General features: G+C 33.0%; 1 protein-coding gene and 1 long non-coding RNA gene across 3 annotated transcripts in view; one reads left to right on the top strand and one right to left on the bottom strand.

Moving 5' to 3' along the window:
• PRTG (protogenin) overlaps positions 1–13,902 on the top strand; it is a 138,784-nt gene extending 124,882 nt beyond the window's left edge. The window contains exons 16-20 of one of the 2 annotated variants that reach the window (XM_074294576.1): positions 1,994–2,176; positions 5,904–6,024; positions 8,373–8,538; positions 10,130–10,234; positions 10,855–13,902. In XM_074294576.1, coding sequence (XP_074150677.1) covers positions 1,994–2,176; positions 5,904–6,024; positions 8,373–8,538; positions 10,130–10,234; positions 10,855–11,259 — 980 coding nt within the window. In that variant the 3' untranslated portion in view covers positions 11,260–13,902. The remainder of the gene's footprint in view (positions 1–1,993; positions 2,177–5,903; positions 6,025–8,372; positions 8,539–10,129; positions 10,235–10,854) is intronic. The other variant, XM_074294575.1, reaches the window with a different exon arrangement.
• The window catches only part of LOC141558020 (uncharacterized), a 99,390-nt gene that overhangs the window by 76,025 nt on the left and 1,422 nt on the right, over positions 1–21,943 (bottom strand). The window lies entirely within an intron of this gene.

Raw genomic sequence — 21,943 nt, 5'->3', positions numbered from 1 at the left:
TCCTCGAGGCTGTTTGGTCCTCAGGCAGTGTTGAAATATGTCAGCAGTCTGAGCTTTTAGTCCCCTGAGCCAATCAGGTATCATGTTTTAATAACTTTTAAGGAAAAACTAACTTTCAAGGTGGGAAGGAATTAGGATATTACTCTTACAACAACTGCCAAACCTTACAATTTCTACCTCCATATGTCTTAAAATGGACCCCATTTTTCTACTCACACACAGTACCATCTTAGTTTAAGCCCTTATCTCTTCTCACCTAGATTATTACAGTAACCTAATGGGTCTCTCTACTTTATATCTCTTCAATTCTCTAGGCTATTCTAATGATTTTTCTTAAGTGAATATAAGACCAAGTTCCTCCCTTCTCAGTCTTAACTCTAGTGCTTCCCTATTACTTCCAGAATAAAATATAAACTTCTAAAGCCTGGCCTAAAACAGTCTTTGGGATATTGATTTTTTTTCCTGCAGTCTGCAATCTAGTCAGACTGGCTTTCTCTCTATTTCTCACATGTGATATTCCATCTCCTTCCTCCGTGTCTTTACACTGGCCATCCACCATTGTTGAAATACACTTCCTCCTCATCTATGCTTCAGATAATCCCCTTATTTCTTCAAGACTCAATACAAATATTGCTTTCTACAGGAAGCCTTTTCTAATCTTCTAGAGCTGCTTAGAGTTCCTTCCCTTACGAATTATTTTATATTTAACTACTTTGTATCTTTTTAAATTTATTCCCTTCATGTTTATGTATTTTATATATGTACTTGCGCTCACTCTCCCTTAAGTTCTCCTTACTTCTTCTTAAGTTCCTTATGAATAGAAATTATTTCATTGTATTTTTATGTTCACTAAAACCTATCACCATTCCTGGCACATAGTAGGTTGTTGATTGACTTTTTAAAATTGTATTTAAAGATTAGCATAGGCTCAAAAAGTTATCAAACTGTGCATACTCTTTGACCCAGCAGTGTTACTACTGGGCTTATCTCCCAAAGAGATCTTAAAGAAGGGAAAGAGACCTGTTATGTGCAAGAATGTTTGTGGCAGCCTCTTTATAGTGGCCAGAAACTGGAAACTGAGTAGATGTCCATCAATTGGAGAATGGCTGAATAAATTGTGGTATATGAATGTTATGGAATATTATTGTTCTGTAAGAAATAACCAACAGGATGATTTCAGAAAGGCCTGGAGAGACTTACATGAACTGATGCTAAGTGAAATGAGCAGGATCAGGAGATCATTATATACTTCAACAACAATACTATACGATGATCAATTCTGATGGACTTGGCCATCTTCGACAATGAGATGATCCAAATCAGTTACAATAGAGCAGTAATGAATTGGACCAGCTACACCCAGCAAAAGAACTCTGGGAGATGACTATGAACCACTATACAGAATTCCCAATCCCTCTATTTTTGTCCGCCTGCATTTCTGATTTCCTTCACAGGCTAATTGTACACTATTTTAAAGTCTGATTCTTTTTGTACAGCAAAACAACTTTTTGGACATGTATACATATATTGTATTTAATTTATACTTTAACATATTTAACATGTATTGGTCAACCTGCCATCTGGGGGGAGGGGTGGAGGGAAGGAGGGGAAAAATTAGAACAAAAGGTATGGCCATTGTCAATGCTGTAACATTATCCATGCATATATCTGGTAAATAAAAACTATAATAAAAAAGAAGAAAAAAGACTAGCATAGGGAAAAGAGCACTGGGATTATAATCATAAATCTTGTTTGACTCCTAGGTCTGCCCCTTAACTAGCTATGTGATTTCAGACAAGTCAATTAACATTACTAAGGTTTTCAATTCTCCTCATCTATAGAATGGAAGTAATAATGCTTGATGTACCTACCTTATCAGGTTGTTATAAAGATCAAATGAGATATATGAAAAGTGTTTTGTAAACTGTAATATTAAATGAAAGATATTGTCAAGAGAATTCTCTTGTGCTAACCAGAAACTTATTATTTATAGGTGCAATTACCATGGCTTTGCTAGAAAATTTGGTGGCAGGAAATGTCTACATTGTCAAGATTGCTGCATCCAATGAAGTGGGAGAGGGACCCTTCTCAAATTCAGTAGAGCTTGCAGTTCTTCCAAAGGAAACCTCTGAATCAAATCAAAGGCCAAAACGTTTAGATTCTGCTGATGCCAAAGGTGAGTAGAAATACTCAAGGCTTTGCCGGGAGGGGGTGGGGAAATCTCTTTAGTCTTCTCTTTCCTTTTTTCATACCTTTAATAGGTTTCTAACTATCCCAATACTTGTTATTCTTTACTTCTAAATCTTCCATGAAAGGTTGCCTACCTTGCTTTCTGGTTTTCCTTTTGCACCTGACTATAACTCTCTGGATCTGCAGTTGGAGCTACTCTGACTCTTAATTCTCCAGCTCTTCTTTTTAATCCTTTGGCAGTTAACAGTGACTTAACATGTGGTACAGAAACTACTTACACCAACTATTGAGGGAGCAAATCTAATAAAAATTATAATCAGAAGGATGATACAATAATAGGGAAACTACTTCTCTCTTATATTTTTGCCACCTGAGAATGTACTGCCACCCATATAATTTGTGGCATAAGTCTAGCATCTGTGCTGAAAAAAATCTTTATATTCCAGAATCAGAGTTTTTTGCCTCTGTTTTACATTTCCCACAAAGTTGTCCTTTATTTATGGAAAAGAGGAGATGGATTCCTTTTCCATGTTAGCTATTAATTGGACTCATCGTGTATAAATAGAGATAGAGATCCTGGAACTGTGAATGTCTGAATGTCTCCCATAGAACCTTCAGCTCAGCTCGTCTTGCGTTTCCCTATGCATCTACGCACCGTTACTCACAGGATGACTCTGGACTGGATTGGCTTTGGCTGTGCAGCATTGGTTGCTTCTGGTGGAATAATTGGCTATGCAAAAGCAGGAAGTGTCCCATCCCTGGCTGCTGGTCTTCTCTTTGGTGGTTTGGCAGGCCTTGGAGCTTATCAGCTATCTTAGGATCCCAAGAACATTTGAGTTTTCTTAGTGGCGTCAGGAACTCTAACTGGCATCATGGGAATGAAATTCTACAACTCTGGAAAATTCATGCCAGCAGGCTTAATTTAGGGTGCCAGTCTCCTGATGGTGGGAAGACTTGGTCTAAAGATGGTGGATAAGCCCTGGCAAGCATAATTAAAATCTGAGTTAAAATTGATACGAGATCAAGAATTTCAAAAACTTTCAGCACTTGAGTATATGAGCAGAGGACTGAGCATTTGTACATATCCTGATATTTTTGGAGATTGTTTTTTAAACCAAAGCAGCACTGAATTTTGCTATCTACAGAGGGATCCAATAATTGGCGGGTCATAATCTCATCTTATATTGGGTTGCCATCATTAATAGTTTGGTCCAGTCTTCAGTTGTCTCCAAAGAAGTCATAGTGGGTTTCACCATCTTGTAACAAGTGAAATTATTTTGTACCAGTTGCAGGAGCTGTCTACTATATCACAAAGAGCCATATTGTGAAAGGAAAATAATGAAGAATTTGTATTTCCACAATGTTTAATTATTCCCAATTATACATGCTTGTCTCAGAACATCAATTAAAATATTTTATGAAATTAAAAAAAATTAAGTAGAGACAGATTACCTAGTATGTACAAAAAATGTCTATTAACATATAGTGTTTTTGTGTGATTCTATGGAAATAGCTTGAAATCATACCTTTTTAGAATATTGCCAACCATTGAGAGACAGTTATAACTGTAGGTTTCAACTAAGATAAAGAAACCCACTTTGTAGAATTTTAAGCAAGCATAAGGTTAAAAGTAAAGGCTACAGGAGTGCTTAACCACTTGGTTATCTGACTTCAACTTTCTCTCTATCACATTCACATTTCTCTTCCTGTTATTGGGGCATCTCTGCTATTGGTGCCATTGTGCTAATGCTTAGTATTAATGTTTGCCCTCTGTGCTATCACTGGGTAAAGAAGTCACTTTAATCTTAGCTGCACTTACTGGATCTCTAACCTATTTCTCCATCAAGAAACACTTTCATGAATTGTATCCAAGGATAATGAGTATTAGCAGCACTTAGGCTTTTCTTTTTTTTTACAAAAAGTATGAAAGAAAATGTTGACTTATTTCTCTCCATGGAAGCTGTTTAACAGTAGGACAGAATTTCTTAAAAAGTTCCTCACTCCAGTCTGACACTATTTCATTCTACACCCACTTAGCAGATAGAGACTATCTCAGACTAGGGTGAGTCGATAGCCTTCCAAATTATCAGCATTACTAAGTAGGAGGCTACAACAGAATGTGGGTTGATATGAAAGTAGATAGTTCAGTACCAGAGACAGCAGCAACAAAAATAAAAGTGATAGCAGAAGCAAAAACTGAAGAATGGCTATGGTCACAACAGGATGAAACTGTGGAAATAACAGATGATGAATGATGCATATCTTCTCTTTAATGTGAAATCAAGCTGATTGCTGCATAACATTTTGGATAGAGATCTGGTCTCTGGGTTCAAGTCCTGTCATTGACACATGCTGGCTTTTGAATCTGAATAAGTTGCTTAAACTCTCAGTATTTTAGGCAACTTTCTAATTCTCGCAGCTTCAGAGAAGGTGCCAACATATGGATAAAGAGTGTTTTCTTATCAAGTAATTGCAATTATAGGTCCAATTCCTGTTTCTAAATAATAAAAATTATCTGTAATCTATAGATGTTTTTCAGCTGCCTTAATGAAAATTTTATCCTTCAGGATATCAGGAAAAACCTGCATTTTGTACATATTGAAATAAAAATAGCTAATAGACTTTCTTGATTGCAAAAAATGGTATTTTATATACATATATATATATGTGTGTGTGTGTGTGTGTGTGTGTGTGTGTGTGTATTTTCTTTCTGAAACTATTCTTTTCTTCCTCCTTTTTTTCTTCCTTCCTTCTTTCTATCCTTCCTTCCTTCCTCCTTTTTTCATTCTTTTTTTTACTTCCTTTTTCCTTTATTTCTTTCCTGCATTTAAATGTTAGTATATAAGTATGTGTAGACACACATACCTATAGTTTCAGGAATAAAATGCATATAAATATATCTATGATACATTCAAAAACATATATATTTTTGAGACTGGGTCTTCCTTTCTTAATCAGGATAGAAGTGGAGTGGCTATTCACAGGCCTCACCTCACTATTGATGAGAATGGAATCTTTGACCTGTTCTTTTTTCTACTTAATGATATTTTATCATTTTTCCAATTATATGTAAAAATAGATTTGAACATTCATCTTTGTAAGATTTTGCGCTTCAAATATTTTCCCTCTTTTCCTTCCCTTCTCTCTCACCCAAGACAATAAGTAATCTGCTATAGGTTATACATGTAAGATCATATTCAATATATTTCCATATTAATCATGTTGTGAAAGGATACTCAGGACAAAAGGAAAAAACCATAGGAAAGAAAAAAAAGTAAAAATAGTATGCTTTGCTCTGTATTCAGACTCCATAGTTCTTTCTCTGGATGTGATGACTATCTTCCACTATGACCTTTGGAATTGTCTTTGACTTAGTCTTTTCCAATCTGAGCCAGTTTTCCCTTCCTTAGGAAGTTTCATGGGTACTTCCACAACCTCTCTACCTCCATCATTCTCAGGGGACAGTTTATATACCCCTGACTAACTTGTCCCACTACAGCTTTGAACTCTCCAAAATCAAGAGCTTTACCAGCATCAGTCTCCCTAATAGGAAGAATTCTAGGTATACAGTGCTATTCTCTGTGAGACAAGGCAATATTTTTACTTTGGAAACAAATTTTAAAAAACAAGCAATTGAGAACTCTTTGAAACAAAAGAACTTATTTGTTTTTATCCTATAATTTTTGATATAAATACACTGTTTTCCCCTACAGCTTATTCCGGTTATTATCAGTTGGACCAGAAGTCCATGACTGGCATTGTTGTTGGTGTTTGCATAGCACTAACTTGCATACTTATCTGTATCCTCATTTTGATCTATCGAAGCAAAGCCAGGTATGTTTTCATTGATAGAAATCTTACATGGTTTAAAAGAAAATACAAATAACTATAATCATAAAGCAAATCATATTAGTAAAAGTTATAGAGAATACTTTGGACAATTGCAAGCAGAGCTAGCATTTTTCCATATAAAACTTTCAGTTATATTTTTGTACTTTATTGAGATTCTTTGCAAGAAAAATTCAAACAAATATATTTGTATGTAATAATTATTTTGACATCATTAAACGGTTTACTTAGTTGAAAAAAAACTATTGTTCTATTGAAATATTCAAGGAAAAGTTTTCTTAGTTTCTTTGGTGTTTTAAATGAAATGGCAGGACACTCAGACCATTTCTATATGATGCACTAAATATGAAGTACTTGATTATGAAGGGGATCTTTACTCAAAACCTCTCGATTTCTGTATATTCAAATACCCATTTCAAACACTTAAACAATTCATTGTTCAGAAAGAACCAATATGGGTTTATAACTACACTTAACCAGAGTAATATAAATAGTTTATATATACTAATATATATTATATATATATGTTATATATACATATATATTATATATATACTAATATATATATAATATAAATAGTTTATATATATTAAATATATATATACTAAAAACTGGACAGTTTTGACATTACCATTTTAAACCATTGACTTGTAGCTGTTTAAACAGAGGACCATAAGCAGTATTGAGCCGGGTTTTCTTCATTCATGCCATTCTAATTAAACATTTTAAATATGTCTTAAAAATATGGAAAAGCTGAAAATAGCCTAATTTGTAACCAGTTCCTTCTTAAATTCAAAAGGAAATTATAAAACTTTTTGGAGTTCAAAATCCATTGTTGATTTCTACCACAACTAAAGGCAGATGGTAGGCTTCAAATTCCCTCTTCTAAGAACTGTGACACACTATAAAAAGAATAAGGAATAGGTGTAGTGGGAGGGAGCAAGCAATTTCTTGTTTAGTAAAGGGGAAAAAATAATTTTAACATATAAACAACTTTTTTACATGAGTTGAGATGTTTTGACTTTTCTTTTGAAATATTATCAAGTCCAACCAAGAAAATAGTCTAAAATTTTATATAGATTATATATATATATATATATATATATATATATGATTAATTTTAGCCTTATGAAAATTATTTATTTAAACCAAAGGTATTAAATTTTAGACTTCTCTTAGCTATTCATTTATTAACTAATTCACTTTATCCTTTATTGATTTATCCTCAAAAAATATTCTTAATTTTAATATTACTCTAGAGGAAATAGCATTAGAGAGGTAGATCTACCTTGTGAAAGTCAAAACCAAACATACAGGTTTTTTTTTAAATTATTCATACTTCTGTTTCCCTTCCATTAGCACATCATCTAGAGTTGACTGTATAAACATAATATTGGTAAAACCTTGATACCACCTTCATATTAAACAGTTCAGTTTTAATGTTTTATTTTGTATCTTTAACCATTTTTTATTTTTATATTATAGTTTTTTATTTACAAGATATATGCATGGGCAATTTTTCAGCATTGACAACTGCAAAACCTTTTGTTCCAATTTTTCCCCTCCTTCCCATCCCCTCCTCCAGATAGCAGGTAGACCATTACATGTTAAATATATTAAAGTATATGGTTTACCATTTAAAAAAAATCTTTTACAGTGTATGAATTTAGGTTAAATGAATTGTGGTTGAATAAATCATTAAATCTGTTTGCATATTCATATGTCAAAGTCTTATTCACAATCTATATTGTTGTGTCACTGTCATTAAAATATGATAGATTAAGCTGTTGTGACTATAAAACAAGCTAAAAATTATCTGAGAAATCTTTAGAAAATGATAAGGTGAAAAAATGATTGTTTATACTAAGCTGGAAATACTATTATTACTTAACAACTAAAGCACTTCATAAAGATTAGAGAATTAATATTTAACTATTAAAGGAAAGGGCTTTATGTATTTATTTATTTAATATTTTGCCCCAATTATATTCAGAACAAATTTTTTTACAACTTGTTTTTAAGTTTTTTGAGTTCTAGGTTCTCTTCCTTATCCCCATCCATAATTAAGAAAGCACAAAGCTTTACATGAATAGAAATCAATGGGAAAAAAAGAAACCAATGAGAGAATTAAAGTAGGTTTCTCAAAGTAAACTGTTTTGTGATGAAGGTAAAATCTAGTATTCTTGACACCTAGTTAATTGTGGTAATGCATGCTACAGGGAAAATATTAGAAAATGTTATTCTTCAAAAAATATAATTTGTAAATTTGATATTTTTGTACATTTCTTCTATGTGATGATATTTCCTTTTTTTCCAATTTAAAAATATTTTAGGAAAACATCTGCTTCTAAAACTTCACAAACAGGAACTGAGCAGTTATCTCGAACCAATGTCTCATTAGCCAGTGGGAATGATATGAAGAAGAACTTAGAAGGAATGATAGAAAATGAAGAATCCTTACTACCAATGATAGCACAAAATAGCTTTATTGATGCAAAGGTACTCTGAGCTTAGATGCTAATTTAATATATTACATTTAACTATATACATTTTTATGTCCTGTGTAAAATACATTTATCAAAAAGTTAGTCCATCTACAAAATAGTTATGTTTCCCACAGGATTAAAAAGAATGGTCTGAATCACAGTTGAGAAATCATGAAGCACATTGAATAATCCTCAAATGCACTCTGCTTTAGAAACCCATCTTTTTTTGTTTATTTTCTAAATTTAATATTTTTTTCAGTTAAAACTACATTTTCTCTCCCTCTCCTCCTATTTAAAAAAGAAAAAAAAAACCTTTCAGCAAATTTATCTGGCCAAGCAAAACATTAGCCATGTCCAAAAAAATATATCATTTATGCACTATGAATCTATCACCTTTCTTTGAGGAGATAAATAACATGTTTCATCATTATCCTTCTGAAATCTCGTTTATTTCTTTGATCATCAATCTTAATTCTTTCAAAGTTGTTTGTCTTTAAAATGATGCTGTTATTAGTATTAATTGTTCCCCTGTTTGTGCTCACTTCATTCACCATCAATTCATACAAGTCTACCCAAGTTTTTCAGCAAACATACTGTTCTTTCTTTCTTACAATATAATAATATGCCATTACATTTACATACTATAATTTGTCCAGTGATTCCCTAATTGATAGGTACTCCCTTAATATCTAGTTTATTGCCATTACCAAAAGAGCTGCTACAAATGTATTTGTAATATCTAACTTTTCTTCTTTGGGGCTTGTCTAATAATGGTGTCATTCGGTTAAAAGGTATACACAATTTAATAACTTTCAGGAACACAGTTTCAGAATTAAAAGTTTATAAAAGGAAATTATAAACTACTCCAGTATCTTTGCCAAGAAAACCCTAAATGGAATCACAGAGTTAGACATGATTGAAACTACTGAATAGCAACAAAACAAAAATTTTAAATGGCAATATTCAACAAAACAAAAAAAAATTTAAGCACCATTAGCCTTTTAAAAATGTTGTTGTTCCCTTGATGAACATAATTATCTACCACAGCCTTGGAGAATTCAGAACTCCATTACCATATGGTAATGGACAGATGCATAGTAGTTTGCACATAAAAAATGACCCTGAAAGCCATCATCATGACCAAAAAAGAAGGGAGCCTAGTCATTTAGGGCATTGCAGAATATTAAAAGAATTTAAGGAAGGTCTCCATTGTATTACATAGATTTGGTGAAAGATAGAGAAAGTCATGAGAAAAGCTAAGAAAACATGAATAGGATTATAATTTGTTCTCTTGGTAGAAATGCCCCATATTGCTAAATCATAAATCCATAAAAAATATACTTGACTAGTTATGCTTTCATGTGGCGTAGAACAATAGAAATAGTATACACCACAAAATAGATTCAAAAATTCATCATGTCCTATATCTTTTGTTAATCTAGGTATAACCTTATAAATATCCCATATTCTGTATTTCCTACTAGAGTCAAAGAAACACTATCATGTAATTTATTTCTTGTTTGTTCTGTTACTTTCTTTTGAATGTAAATGTGAAATGTTGAAGTTTTTGAAGTTAATATTAAAACTATCCTTTTTTATTTTAGGGTGGAACTGACCTAATTATTAATAGCTATGGTCCTATAACAAAAAGTAACCCTAAGAAGAAATGGCTTTTTTTTCAAGACTCTAAGAAGGTGAAAATTGAGCAGGTAACTCATCTAAAACTGAATTTTAAAAATACTCTATATGAAGTAGTATTTATAAAGAGGGGAAAGGCATAAAAGAATGATCTAAACATTAATTTTTAAACTCTTACTTTAAATGTTATATTGATGGTATTCATTATGGATATGACTTTTAGTTATAGTTATACACAATAAACAATTTGCTGAAACTGCTTACCCAACTTATAAAAATGAACTGTTTCAAAACTTTAGATAATATTTAGGAAATTCTGTTACAAGGGCAACTAGTTGGTTTGGGGAATTGAGTGCCAAGAAGACCTAAATTCAAATCCAGTCTCAGATATTTAATAGCTGTATGACCCCGAGCAAGTCACTTAACCCTGTATGCCTCAGTTTCATTATATATAAAATGAGGTGAAAAAGGAAATGGCAAACTACTCTAGTATCTTTGCCAAGAAAAACCAAATGGGGTTATGAACAGACGTGCCTGAAATGACTCAGCAACATCTTATTTGTATTTAAAGAGTATCTTTTTCTAAAATACATGAAGTCAGACTCATTATCATTTACAATTATTAGTACTTGAGATTTTCTGTAAGTGCTTTATCATCATTTCTTTGTTTTGTTTTGTTTTTTCCTCACAGCCTCAAAGAAGATTTGTTCAAACGGTCTGCTTTTATCAGCCAGGTACTACTGTATTAATAAGTGATGAAGACTCCCCCAATTCTCCAGGCCAGCCATCCGGATTCCAAGTGCCCTTTGAGATTACAGCTGATGCAGAGCATTCAGCAAATAGTGAAGGAAGCCATGAAACTGGAGATTCTGGAAGATTTTCCCATGAGTCAAATGATGAGCTACATCTCTCTTCAGTTATAAGTACCACACCTCCTCTCTCCAATTCCTTCTTAGGCAGTGATTCAGGTGGAGATCCTGCCATTGATAAATGTGAAGGCTCTTCAAGGCCATTGGTTGCTGAGCAGACTTCTACCTCCTCTTTACAATTACAGTCTGCAATGCTGTGCTTTGATAAAAATGAGTTTCCAGGCTAGACAGCCACGCCAGACATTCTCACCGTATATATGTCTGTTCGAAGGACAATGAACAGGAAGCCAAAGCATATTGTGAAAGTCCTGATGTCTTACTGGGTATTTTTGTTGAATGTTATTTTTTTTGTTTATTTTCAAACTCACTTATTTTGAATGTGTTATTGTCAGAAATGTGAAAGGTCAAAATATCTGACTAGAGTTTAAAATATATCACTGGAGCAAAGAGGACTTTTTAAGTCCTTTTGCTGACTATCTACCTCCGTTTGCCAAATGGTGAACTTTGAAGACAACTGACCTCATTTGTGTTATAGTTGATTTCAGCTTTGTAACCAATGATACTTCCTACTAGCATTTTTTATTGCTCTATTTGTAATGTATTTGATCAAAGGAGTGATGGGTAGAAGAGTTAGAATGTTTATCTGAAGCTCTGACTTTTTTTAAACAAATTATAATAACTACATAGTTGAGATAATTCAGTACCTCGGACCAGGAGAAGTATTGAAACATTTTATTGGAGGCTAAGGGAAGTGGGACCATTTTTAATCACTGGGAAAAAAAGCAGCTCTATTGAAATAACAATAATTTTTAATTACATGTAGCAAATTGCATCTTTGAAGGCATTTAGAGTTTGCCTTTAGAGCCTGAGTATACTCCAGTAACTCTCCCAGATCTGTGCCTTTTCAGTATGACCTCAGTGATGGCAGTTGTTCAAAAGGCTACATTGTGTACAACCTGTCCATGGAAATATTTCACATTCATCCTCCTCCTAGGATTTACTGTAGAATTCAGTTTTTTGTGAATGAATTCTTTAAGTTTGTAGATTGTTTCCTAATCCTGAATTGCTTTGAATGGATGAGGAAACTTCCTAAAGGATCAAGATGAATATCAGTAGACAGTAAAATGAGCTATTAGAACATTACAGTAATAGTGCCTTCCATTATTTATTATAAAATTCTTTGCCTTATGCCTTGTCAGTTTTCCTAAAGTTGCTTAGGACAGGAGCACATAAAGATGCCTTAAGTATATACTGAATTTTATGGATGCTTTTTTGTTGTAAAGTACAATAGCTCTCCAAAATACTTAAGATTTAGCTAAGGTTTTGAGTATACAGAGCTCTATCCAATTTTTAAAATTATTTAGAGAAATCAGTAGTACTTCTTCCTTCAATATTAGTGCTGTTAATGTAACTTCAGAGGGCAATTTTTATCCTCATGCTGATTTTAAATAGGCATACAATTTAGAATACAATAGAGCATTAAAGAGAGTTTTGAGTCATAAGTTTTTATTGAATATCTACCATGTGCTGAACATTGCATTAAGGTGTATGAGGGAATTTTTTTAAATGACATGGTCTTGAAATGGTTACCTATTCCTTTAAAGTTATAAAAATTGTCTAGAAGTTATTTTGAGGCCTTATTTTAAGAAAAATTTTATATTTTAATCTCATTAAAATCTTCCCTGAACAAATAGTCATTGTTGGATAGTATTTTAAAATGTACTGGAGGCCCCCAGATATATAGAGGACCTCCCCTGCCATCATTCCCAGATAGTGATATTGTTGTACTACATATAGTTGTGTGCCAAAATGAATACACTTAGAAGCAATCCAGTTTTAAGTGGTTTTGAAAGACAACTGTTTTTAACTCAAATTCAAAGCTTCCATTAAGAGACCACTTAAGATGTGGGTTTCATGAAGAAATAAAAAAAGCAGAGCTTTAGATGAACAATCTGATGCAAGGTTAAATGCTGCTCCTGCCTTTTATAGCTCCTGTTTTATACTACCTCCTTTTAAAGTTATTCTAGTGTTATTTTTTTTCCTGTACTCAGGGAACATTGTATTGCTTTTGAGCTGCCTCATGGAAATGTGGGCAAACTGACAGGGTATGGTGTTTTTTGCTTTTTTAAATAGGGGCAGTATATAGGGCCAAATTTACCAGTATCTAAAATTAAGGAATACAACAAGATCTTTTTTAAAAATTTAATGAACATTATTTAAAAAAAAACAAACAAAAATCAAAAGCTTTTCATTTAAAAAATCTAAAAAATAGCCCATCAAAATTATGGAATATGCATCTAGGAGTAGTTTGGCTTGGAGCTAGTTTAAAAAGCCAAAGAAATGAATCCAGAATCCTTGAAGAAAAGCATTTTGTTTGTTTGTTTTTATAAACCAGGCCATAGTTGATACAGATCTTTAGGCTGTTAACTCTTTGCTATTATGTACCAGTACTTTTTTTTCTTTCACATATTCTTGCTAAACAGGCTTTATAATAATAATAGTCCTGTTACCAAAGAATTTTCTGTAGAAAAGAGAAGAAAGTTGAATATTATTTTTTAAAAAATTGAATTAGCTAAAAATCATCTATAGGTTTGAAGCACTGAATAAATTTTTATTATATAAGTAGTTACTAACCCAAAACAATAGGGCTTATACGATTGTAGTTGTTTAAATAGATTAGTATAGAATTCTACAATTTTAACTACCTTATTGTTACGAGAGCATTTTATCAGCAAATAGTTCCAAAAATTGTCAGTTATAATTTTTTTTCTTCAGCAAGTAGTTTTCTTACTGTACAGTATTAGAGTCAATATTTTTAAATTGTTAAATCTATTTGTTGAAGGGAAAAAACTGTTTTCAACAGTTATATACTTATGTGTATCTATCTATCTATCTATCTATCTATATGTGTGTATATATATATATATATTTATATATATATATATATATATATATATATATATACCCACACATATGTATGTCTCATCAAACAAAATTTTCAGTGTACAGCAAAGAACAATATTTTACTTAACTAAAGTGTGCTAAATCTAAGTATGAATTTGTTACCAAAAGTTTATTGCTCTCTTTCTGAGTAGTGTGTCACTTCACAATTTTTCACTCCAAAGGGGCTAATATGCAAAGGGTAACTCTATTCTCCAAAGATTTATTTGCTGTAAGTACTAATACATGCATTTCATTTTTATGCCAAATGTACAAGTAGGTGTTGCTCATCAGTATTTTCATACCAAAGATAAGTAAATTTTATAGGCCAGCCTATGGCAAATTAAAGATGAGCAGATTTGAAATAATATTTAGTGGCTGATAGAAAGGATATTTAGCATTAGTAGCTAAAGATATCAAAGTTTACATAATTAAAAGCAATATAGCTACAATATAGCTATTAATGTTTTTATTCAAGTAATTTTTATCAGCAAATAAAGAAAAACCAAAGATATTTAAAGTTTCCTCGGCATATAGGCAAATTTAGTTGTACATTAAACCCTTCTGTCTCTTGTTTTTATGTTAAGCAATTATGTCTTTCTAGCGCCTACTCCACACAGAGATGTCAGGAATGGGTACCTTTAATTGTATCTGCTGATTCAACCATGAGGGTTTTTTAAAAATCAAATACAGTATAATATTTCTCAAATAGCCAGGTCATCAAATCCAACCAGAAATTTAAATCAGATTGTATTCATTTTCTGGTCATTATTGCAACCTTCTCAATTAACCCAGGATTCAATATCCAAAAGGTTCAAATTTTCCTTGACTAATGATATTAAGGGCAAGGATCTCCATGTAAATTTTTAGGGACATAAGTAAATTAAAAGAAATGATCACAGAACAGGCATATTTCAGTTTCTGAAATATATGCTACTGAAAATTATTTATAAATCCAATTTTCATTATTTAAATCACTGTAGGTGCCCTAAAGAGTTGCTAATTAAAAGAATTCTATGGGAAATCCTTAATTGTAAAGCAAAGACTCTTTAGTGTCCAGTTAGTCTTGTAAATTCTGAGTTAGCATAAAGCAAGACTCACTTGTAGTGTTTGAAGTGATTTAAGAAATTCAATTTAGAATGTGAAGGAAGTTCATATTCATCAACATTGTGAATTAAATTTACTTTGGTTTCAACTAAGTATGTTGTGAGCACTGAGAGAAATATAACAGGACTAGTAGCATTTTGCACTAGAAGTAGAGCCTTATGACAAGCATGCTCACCAGTTGCTAAGCTAAAAGTACTGCACCTTGTCAGAGTCATAATGTAGGCACACCTTTGATAACCATTGAAGTTCACAAAAAATATAGTGTGGAAAGTATTTAAATTTAGTGCAGAAAATCATTCATGTAAAAAGCAAAGAAACAACTTTAGATGTTGATCCATTCAACAAAAACTGAATTTATTCATTTGCCATAAATTTTATTTAAATTTCGAATCCCAAGGCAAACTATAGTACACATCTATTTTGCAGACTTTTATTTATTATGTGGACCTCTGATTAAATTGTCTTAATAGTCACAGGTAATGTAACTATTTCTATTGACTGCAATCTCAGAGTAAGGGTTGTGGAGAATATACCATAAATTGTCATTATGGATTTAGCTCAATATATCTAAAAGGTGAACATAAATGCAAAATTCCATTTTTATCTCTTTGAACTCCTTTTTAAAGTATGCTTTAAAAATACGAATCCAGGCTAGTACAATGTGTGTTTTTAGTCTTTGGTCTTTTGCCAGGCAACCTATGTATTTTCCAGGTATTTAAGAACTATAGAGAAGTTTTATATTAGTCTGACCATTAACTTTTTCCATTAAATTCCCATACCTGTAAGACACCTATAATCCTCTGTAGCTCAAAAAACCAATCCAAGATCAGTCAAAAAAGTTAGGTGTCCTTTTAGGTTCATTTAGTTCCTTTCTTCATGCTGCAGAGACCATAAAATTCCTGACATTTTACCAAATGTTCACATTAAATTATCACTCAAAAATATTTCACACATTTGCAATTAACCTTTAATTTTCCAACATGTGCTTTTAAAAGAAATTTTTAGATTCCAATTTAACAAAAAGTTTTTAAAATATTTGCCTATGTGAATTTTAACAGTATTTTGGAAGCTATTTATATTTTATTTAATGTTTTCCTACCTTTTTCTTGAATTTTTAAATTGTGAATTAATTTTTTCAAGCTATCTCTATTCTTGCTTAAAATAGTTGCTGTTATTCCCCATCATATGTGTTTAGCTTCAAGAAAAGCTTTGGTACTATTGTTTGCTCTTGAATTATCTCAAATATCACAACCAAAACAAAACCCAAGCCTGTTTTTTTGAGAGCAGAAGACATTATAATAAGTGCTACCAGGTTACCTTTTAATAGAGTTATTACCTGCAGGCCAGAGTAGTGGAAGGGGAACAATAATAGACCAAGATTCAGGAAACATGGGTTCTAGGAATGGTTCATCTACTAATTCATTGTATGTGCTTTGGCAATTCATTGAACACTCCTTATCTCAGTTTTCTCATCTGCAGTGTGAAGTTGAATCAACCCTTTTTAGTTCTAACATTGTATAATTTTAATATACATTTATAGAATGCTTTGTGAATACAAGCCTAGAACTTCTGAATCCAATGCTATTTCTTATAATACTACTATTGACCTAATGTAGATTTATTTACTTTTGCTACCCTAGGCAGCCTACAGCCTAATAGGCCAAACATGCTGATCTATTCCAATTGAACAATATTAAACACAAACGTAGTCTTCATCGGCCTAGCATCATATAGAAAACTTTAGAAAGTATAGCTCGTTTTGGGTTAGTGGGTTGAATCAGCTGAGCAGTTGATACTATTTTTACCTTGGAGTAAAGAACAAGAAGTATTTTTTCCATATCTTCCTGAATCAAATTTTTAGAGTATAACTTTTCTTTGAACTAACTTCTGAGCTTTGCTTTAAAGAACAAATAAAAAAATAAAAAATGCTTTGAAAAGTTAAAATAACTATCCAAATTTTTAAAAAAAGATGCCTCAAAATCATTTTATTTTAGGTTATAAAATAGAGTATATAGATTTTCTTTTCTTTTCACAGTAGATTTACCTTATCCTTTGCTTAGGATAAAATTAAAATATTTAGTATTCCCTCAATATAAACCAAATAAATGATTATTGGGAGAAAGTGGCAGAGAGAATATAACAACCTTGAATTTTAATTGCCTGGATAATCTACATGTGGATAAATTAAGAGTAAATTATAAACTACATTTAGAAGTTACAAAACATGAATGTGTTCTTTATGTCATACAGAACTTAGTTTTTCTAGGAAACTACGTCTCTATACTTACAACTTATTATCAAAAATTTTCCCCTAAAAGAATCTGATACTCTGGAAAAATTTTATTTGTAACTGAAATCATAATTGGTAATTTGAGCCTACTTTAAGGATTTATGACTGAATATTCACACATTGCCTCAGCCCATCACTAGAGTAGGTGGGTACACATTGTTATTATTATTATTATTATTATTTTACAAAATGTTTCACTTTTTTCTTTTTACTTCAAAGATGTGAATGAACTGAAAGTGTTGGAGCCAGTTGTATATCTCATGTTGTGGGTGTTCTGGGTTCTTTCACTCCATGTACCATTGTCTTATATAAAGGCAGCATTAGCAGACTTGCCATTGGAGCATAGAGCTAAGTTATTTTAATTTTATATTTGACTCAGGGGATCAGCTCTGTGACTCCATTGCATGAGGAAAGCCAATGTCTGTCTGGATTTTGAATGTACTTTTTTCATGTCTTTAAAAAATAATTTTGTTATAATGTCAGTTTGTTTTCTTTTTTCTAGCATTATAGTATGTGTTACTTAGTGTTTTCCCCTTTCCCCAGGATTGTTTATATGCTATTCCAAAGGTCATGCCAAAAATGAATAGAAGTTTAAATGCCAAAATGTTTATGAAACTGCTGTCTAAATACTGATTGATTGCACAGTTTTAATAAAAGTTTTCCTTAGTAAAAAGTAGCATACTTTTCTGTTTCATTTTTCTTTGGGGGGAGTTGGAAAGTTCCACTTTCATTTTTTTTAGGGGAGGTGGCTTAACTATGCTGGAATAGGAGGGTTCTAGAGCCCACCTATAAGAAAGGAAAAGAGAGCTAGCTTATAAAGCCTTGAATTTGCTTTCATATGGTGTGTGTGTGTGTGTGTCTTCCAAATCTTGGTAGGTTGGATGTTTGCTTATGTCAGATACAGGGTAAAGTATGCTAAAAGAGGAAAGCTTGTCCTAACATATATGTTCTTAATCCAGGCCAAGATTCTGAAAGGTGTGGGCCTACTAAAGCACAATGTGTATAGTTCTCAGACATGGTCACAGGATCAGGTGTTTTTGTTTATTTTTCTTTGTTACAAGGAAGGACTCAGTTCTGAAGCTGGGAATAGAAGCAGATATCTTCTAAAATCATTGTGATATGATATAAAAATCAAAAACATCAAAACTTTCTTTAAAAGAAGAAAAATGATGGGGTAGCTAGGTAGCACAGTGGCTAGAGCACCAGCCCTGAAGTCAGGAAGTTCAAATGTGATCCCAGACATGGAACACTTCCTAGATGTGTGATCCTGGGCAAGTCACTTAACCCCACTTAACCCCCCCAAAAGAAGAAAAGGTCATTAAGGGAGCTCCCTTTAGCTTTCTAAATTAAAAGAAAGCTCAGTCCATTTACCATTATTATAAATTCCACTAGTAACTACTTAAACTTAAAAGCAATAGTTTATCATCTGGAATTTTATTAGCTGGCATTTACACCTATCTGCAATACAATGATAGTCATTGTACTGATAGTCCTGAAGTACCAGAAGATCTCAAACACCTGAATCTTGAGGTCAACAATGACATTTATTAAATACTTTCTATGTTCCAGGTATGCGTTGAGCACTAGGCAAGCAAAAAAGAAATATGGTCTCTGTTCTCAGGAAGCTTACATTCTAATGGAAGAAGACAGCATAGAAGAGGGAGCTAAAAATCTGAGGAAGAGTAAAAGGAAGACTGGCTTTCCCCAAACTCCCAGATCTAATAATACAGACCCTGTTTCCAATTCCCATTGTCTGTCCCCTCATTCCCTACTCCTCAACTTGAGTTCAGGTCTATCCATATCTTCCACTGTGCTCTCTGGAATGCTGATTCTGGAGGTGATAAACTTGCATTTATTCATCTTGAAGCTTGTCTTCCATCTTCTTAAACTCATTGAGACTTGGCTCTTTCCTGATGTTAGAAAATCATAGCTACCTTTTCAACACCAGCTATACTTTCATTCATACTCATCTCATTGTGATTGAAGCCAGAATATTCCTGGCTTCCCATTGCCATTTCTACACTCTCCTTCTTCTTTCATCATTCAATGACATGTCCTCTGGACATCATTTAATCCATATTAGTCACTTAATCAGGATTAGGGTAGCTCTTATCTACTAGCCTCCAAGATACTCCCTTTATTAAATGAGTTCAATGTTGTTTGGCTTAGAATCTTTCTCTTTTACAGTTGCTACTCTCATAACAAGGGACTTCAACATAGATATTGCTGCTCTATCAATACCTAAATGTTCAGTTAACCAATTTATTCATTTCCCATGCCCCACTACTGCTCTATCTCCTTGCTTGATACCAGTGAAATACAGAAATGTCAAACTCCTAATGCTCACAAGTATTGAACTCCCATATTTGTGACCTATGAAATTCCTTTATCAAATCATAATCTTTTGTCATTCCACCTTTCTCTCTGCCTTACAAACCCTAATCTTGTTCTTTGTCCTTACTGTGAGTTATAATCCCTCCACTCCTTGTTTTTTTTTCTTCCAGGCTATAACTTCTATACTGGCTATATAGACTCCTCTCTATCCCATTTTGACTACTGGTGAACCAGGATCAACTTCTGAAGACCTTGTCCCCATTCCCTATCACCCCTTTGGATCTGCCAAATTCCAGCTTTGGATTATTCCCACTACTCACTGCTTTCATTCCTATCCATATGTTGCAGAAGGAAGCTAGAGAAAAGCATATTTATTGACTAGTTCTACTACATATTTGTGCTAAAATAACTGAGCCTTCACTGTGGCAAATTGATTCACTGCTCCACTCATCACAGCAGCTTTTCTAAACCTCTTCATCCCTTCTTAAACTTCCTGTGGGTCCCCTTCCCCCAACCTTCTCAACTGAAAAACTTGCCTCATTTTTCACTTTAAAAAAGGCCATTTATCCAGAGCTCCCTCTTCTCTCCTCATCTCATATCACTCATATAACTTTTACTACTGTCTTCCTCCTTCATTTCTGTCTCACATGAATAGGCTGCCTTTCTCCTTACCAAGAGTAGACCTTCCTTTCATGCAAAAGTGATCCCCATTCCATCCCGTTTCCTCCAGCAGACTTCTCCCACTGTAATCTCCACTTTCACTAAATTCTTCCCTATCTACTGGCTGCTTCCCTCCTGCCCACATCTCACTCATCCTAAAGAAATTCTCATTTGATCCATTCATCCCTATTAGTCATTATCCTATCTTTCTCTTCCTTTTTGGGGTGAAACCCTTTGAGAAGGTTACCTACAATTGGTGCTTCCATCTCCTTTCTTCTAACTTTTCTTAATTGTAGCAGGGCTTCCAGTTTCATCATTCTGCTGAAACAGCTCTCTCTAAAGTTACCAATGATCTCTTGATGAACAAATCTAAGAGCCTTTTATCAATTTTCTTCTTTCTGGACTTCTCTGCAGCCTTGTAAATTGCTTCTTCTCCTCAATATTTTCTTCTCTCTAAGTTTTCTTAACATTGCACTCTCCTGGTTTTCCTCCTAACTGTCTGATCACTGCTTCTCAGTCTCCCTTAAAGAATCTTCATTTAGACCAGTGGTTCTAAGGGTGGACCAGAGAATCTCTGAAACACTTTCAGAGGTCTGTAAATTCAAAATTAGTTTTTATCTCTGATATGGTAAACATCTATAAATATAACTTACACAAAACTCTTTGCACAGGTCCTCAATAATTTTTTTAGCAATATAAAGATACTAAGAATAAAAGTTTGAGAATCACTGATCTAGACTACACCCGTTTCTCCCAAGACTCTTTTCTGAGTCCTTTCTCAATGTATTCATTTAGTAATATCACTGCCTCCCATGAATTCAGTTATGCAAATGATTCTCAGATCTATTTATCCAGCCCTAACCTATCTCCTGACCTCCAATCTCACATCCAAACTGAACTCCTTATCCATCCCCTCCAAAAACAAACAAACTAACTATTCCCCTCTTTCTCACTTCCCTGTTACTATTAAAGTCACTATCATCCTCCCAGGTACCTAAGCTTGCAATGAGATATTATCCCCAACTTCTTAGTCTCTAACTGCCTCATATCCACAGTTGACAAGTCCTGTCAATTCTGCCTTTATAACATTTCTTGCATAACTATTCCTTTTGTCCTCATGATATTGTCAGCCAATATCTTCAGTATAGGTCCCTATAATATATATGTGTGTGTGTGTGTTGTGTGTGTGTGTGTATGTCGTATATATGTGTATGTATATATATGTATGTGTATATATATATACACATATATATGTGTATATATATATATATATATATACTACACATATAGTATATATTTCACAGATATAATATGGCAATAGCCTTGTTCTCCCCACTTTAAGTCTCCCCACTCTAACTTAGCTTTCAAAATGATCTAAAGCACAAATCTTTTACAGTTAATTCCACTCTAACTTGATAAAATTTCAGTGGCTTCTATTACCCCCAGAATTAAATATAAATTCCTCAGGCTTTTAAAGCCCTTCATAATCTGCCCCCCCAAACTTTCTTAGTCTTCATAAACTTCTTTCTAAATACTCTGCAATTCAGTGACTGACCTCACACAAAACACTATCTCCTGAC

The sequence above is a fragment of the Sminthopsis crassicaudata genome, chromosome 2 (genome assembly GCF_048593235.1).
Source record: "Sminthopsis crassicaudata isolate SCR6 chromosome 2, ASM4859323v1, whole genome shotgun sequence".
NCBI classification, from domain to species: Eukaryota; Metazoa; Chordata; class Mammalia; order Dasyuromorphia; family Dasyuridae; genus Sminthopsis; species Sminthopsis crassicaudata.
Note: the sequence above shows the minus strand (reverse complement) of the source record. Positions and strands in the feature narration are given on the sequence as shown.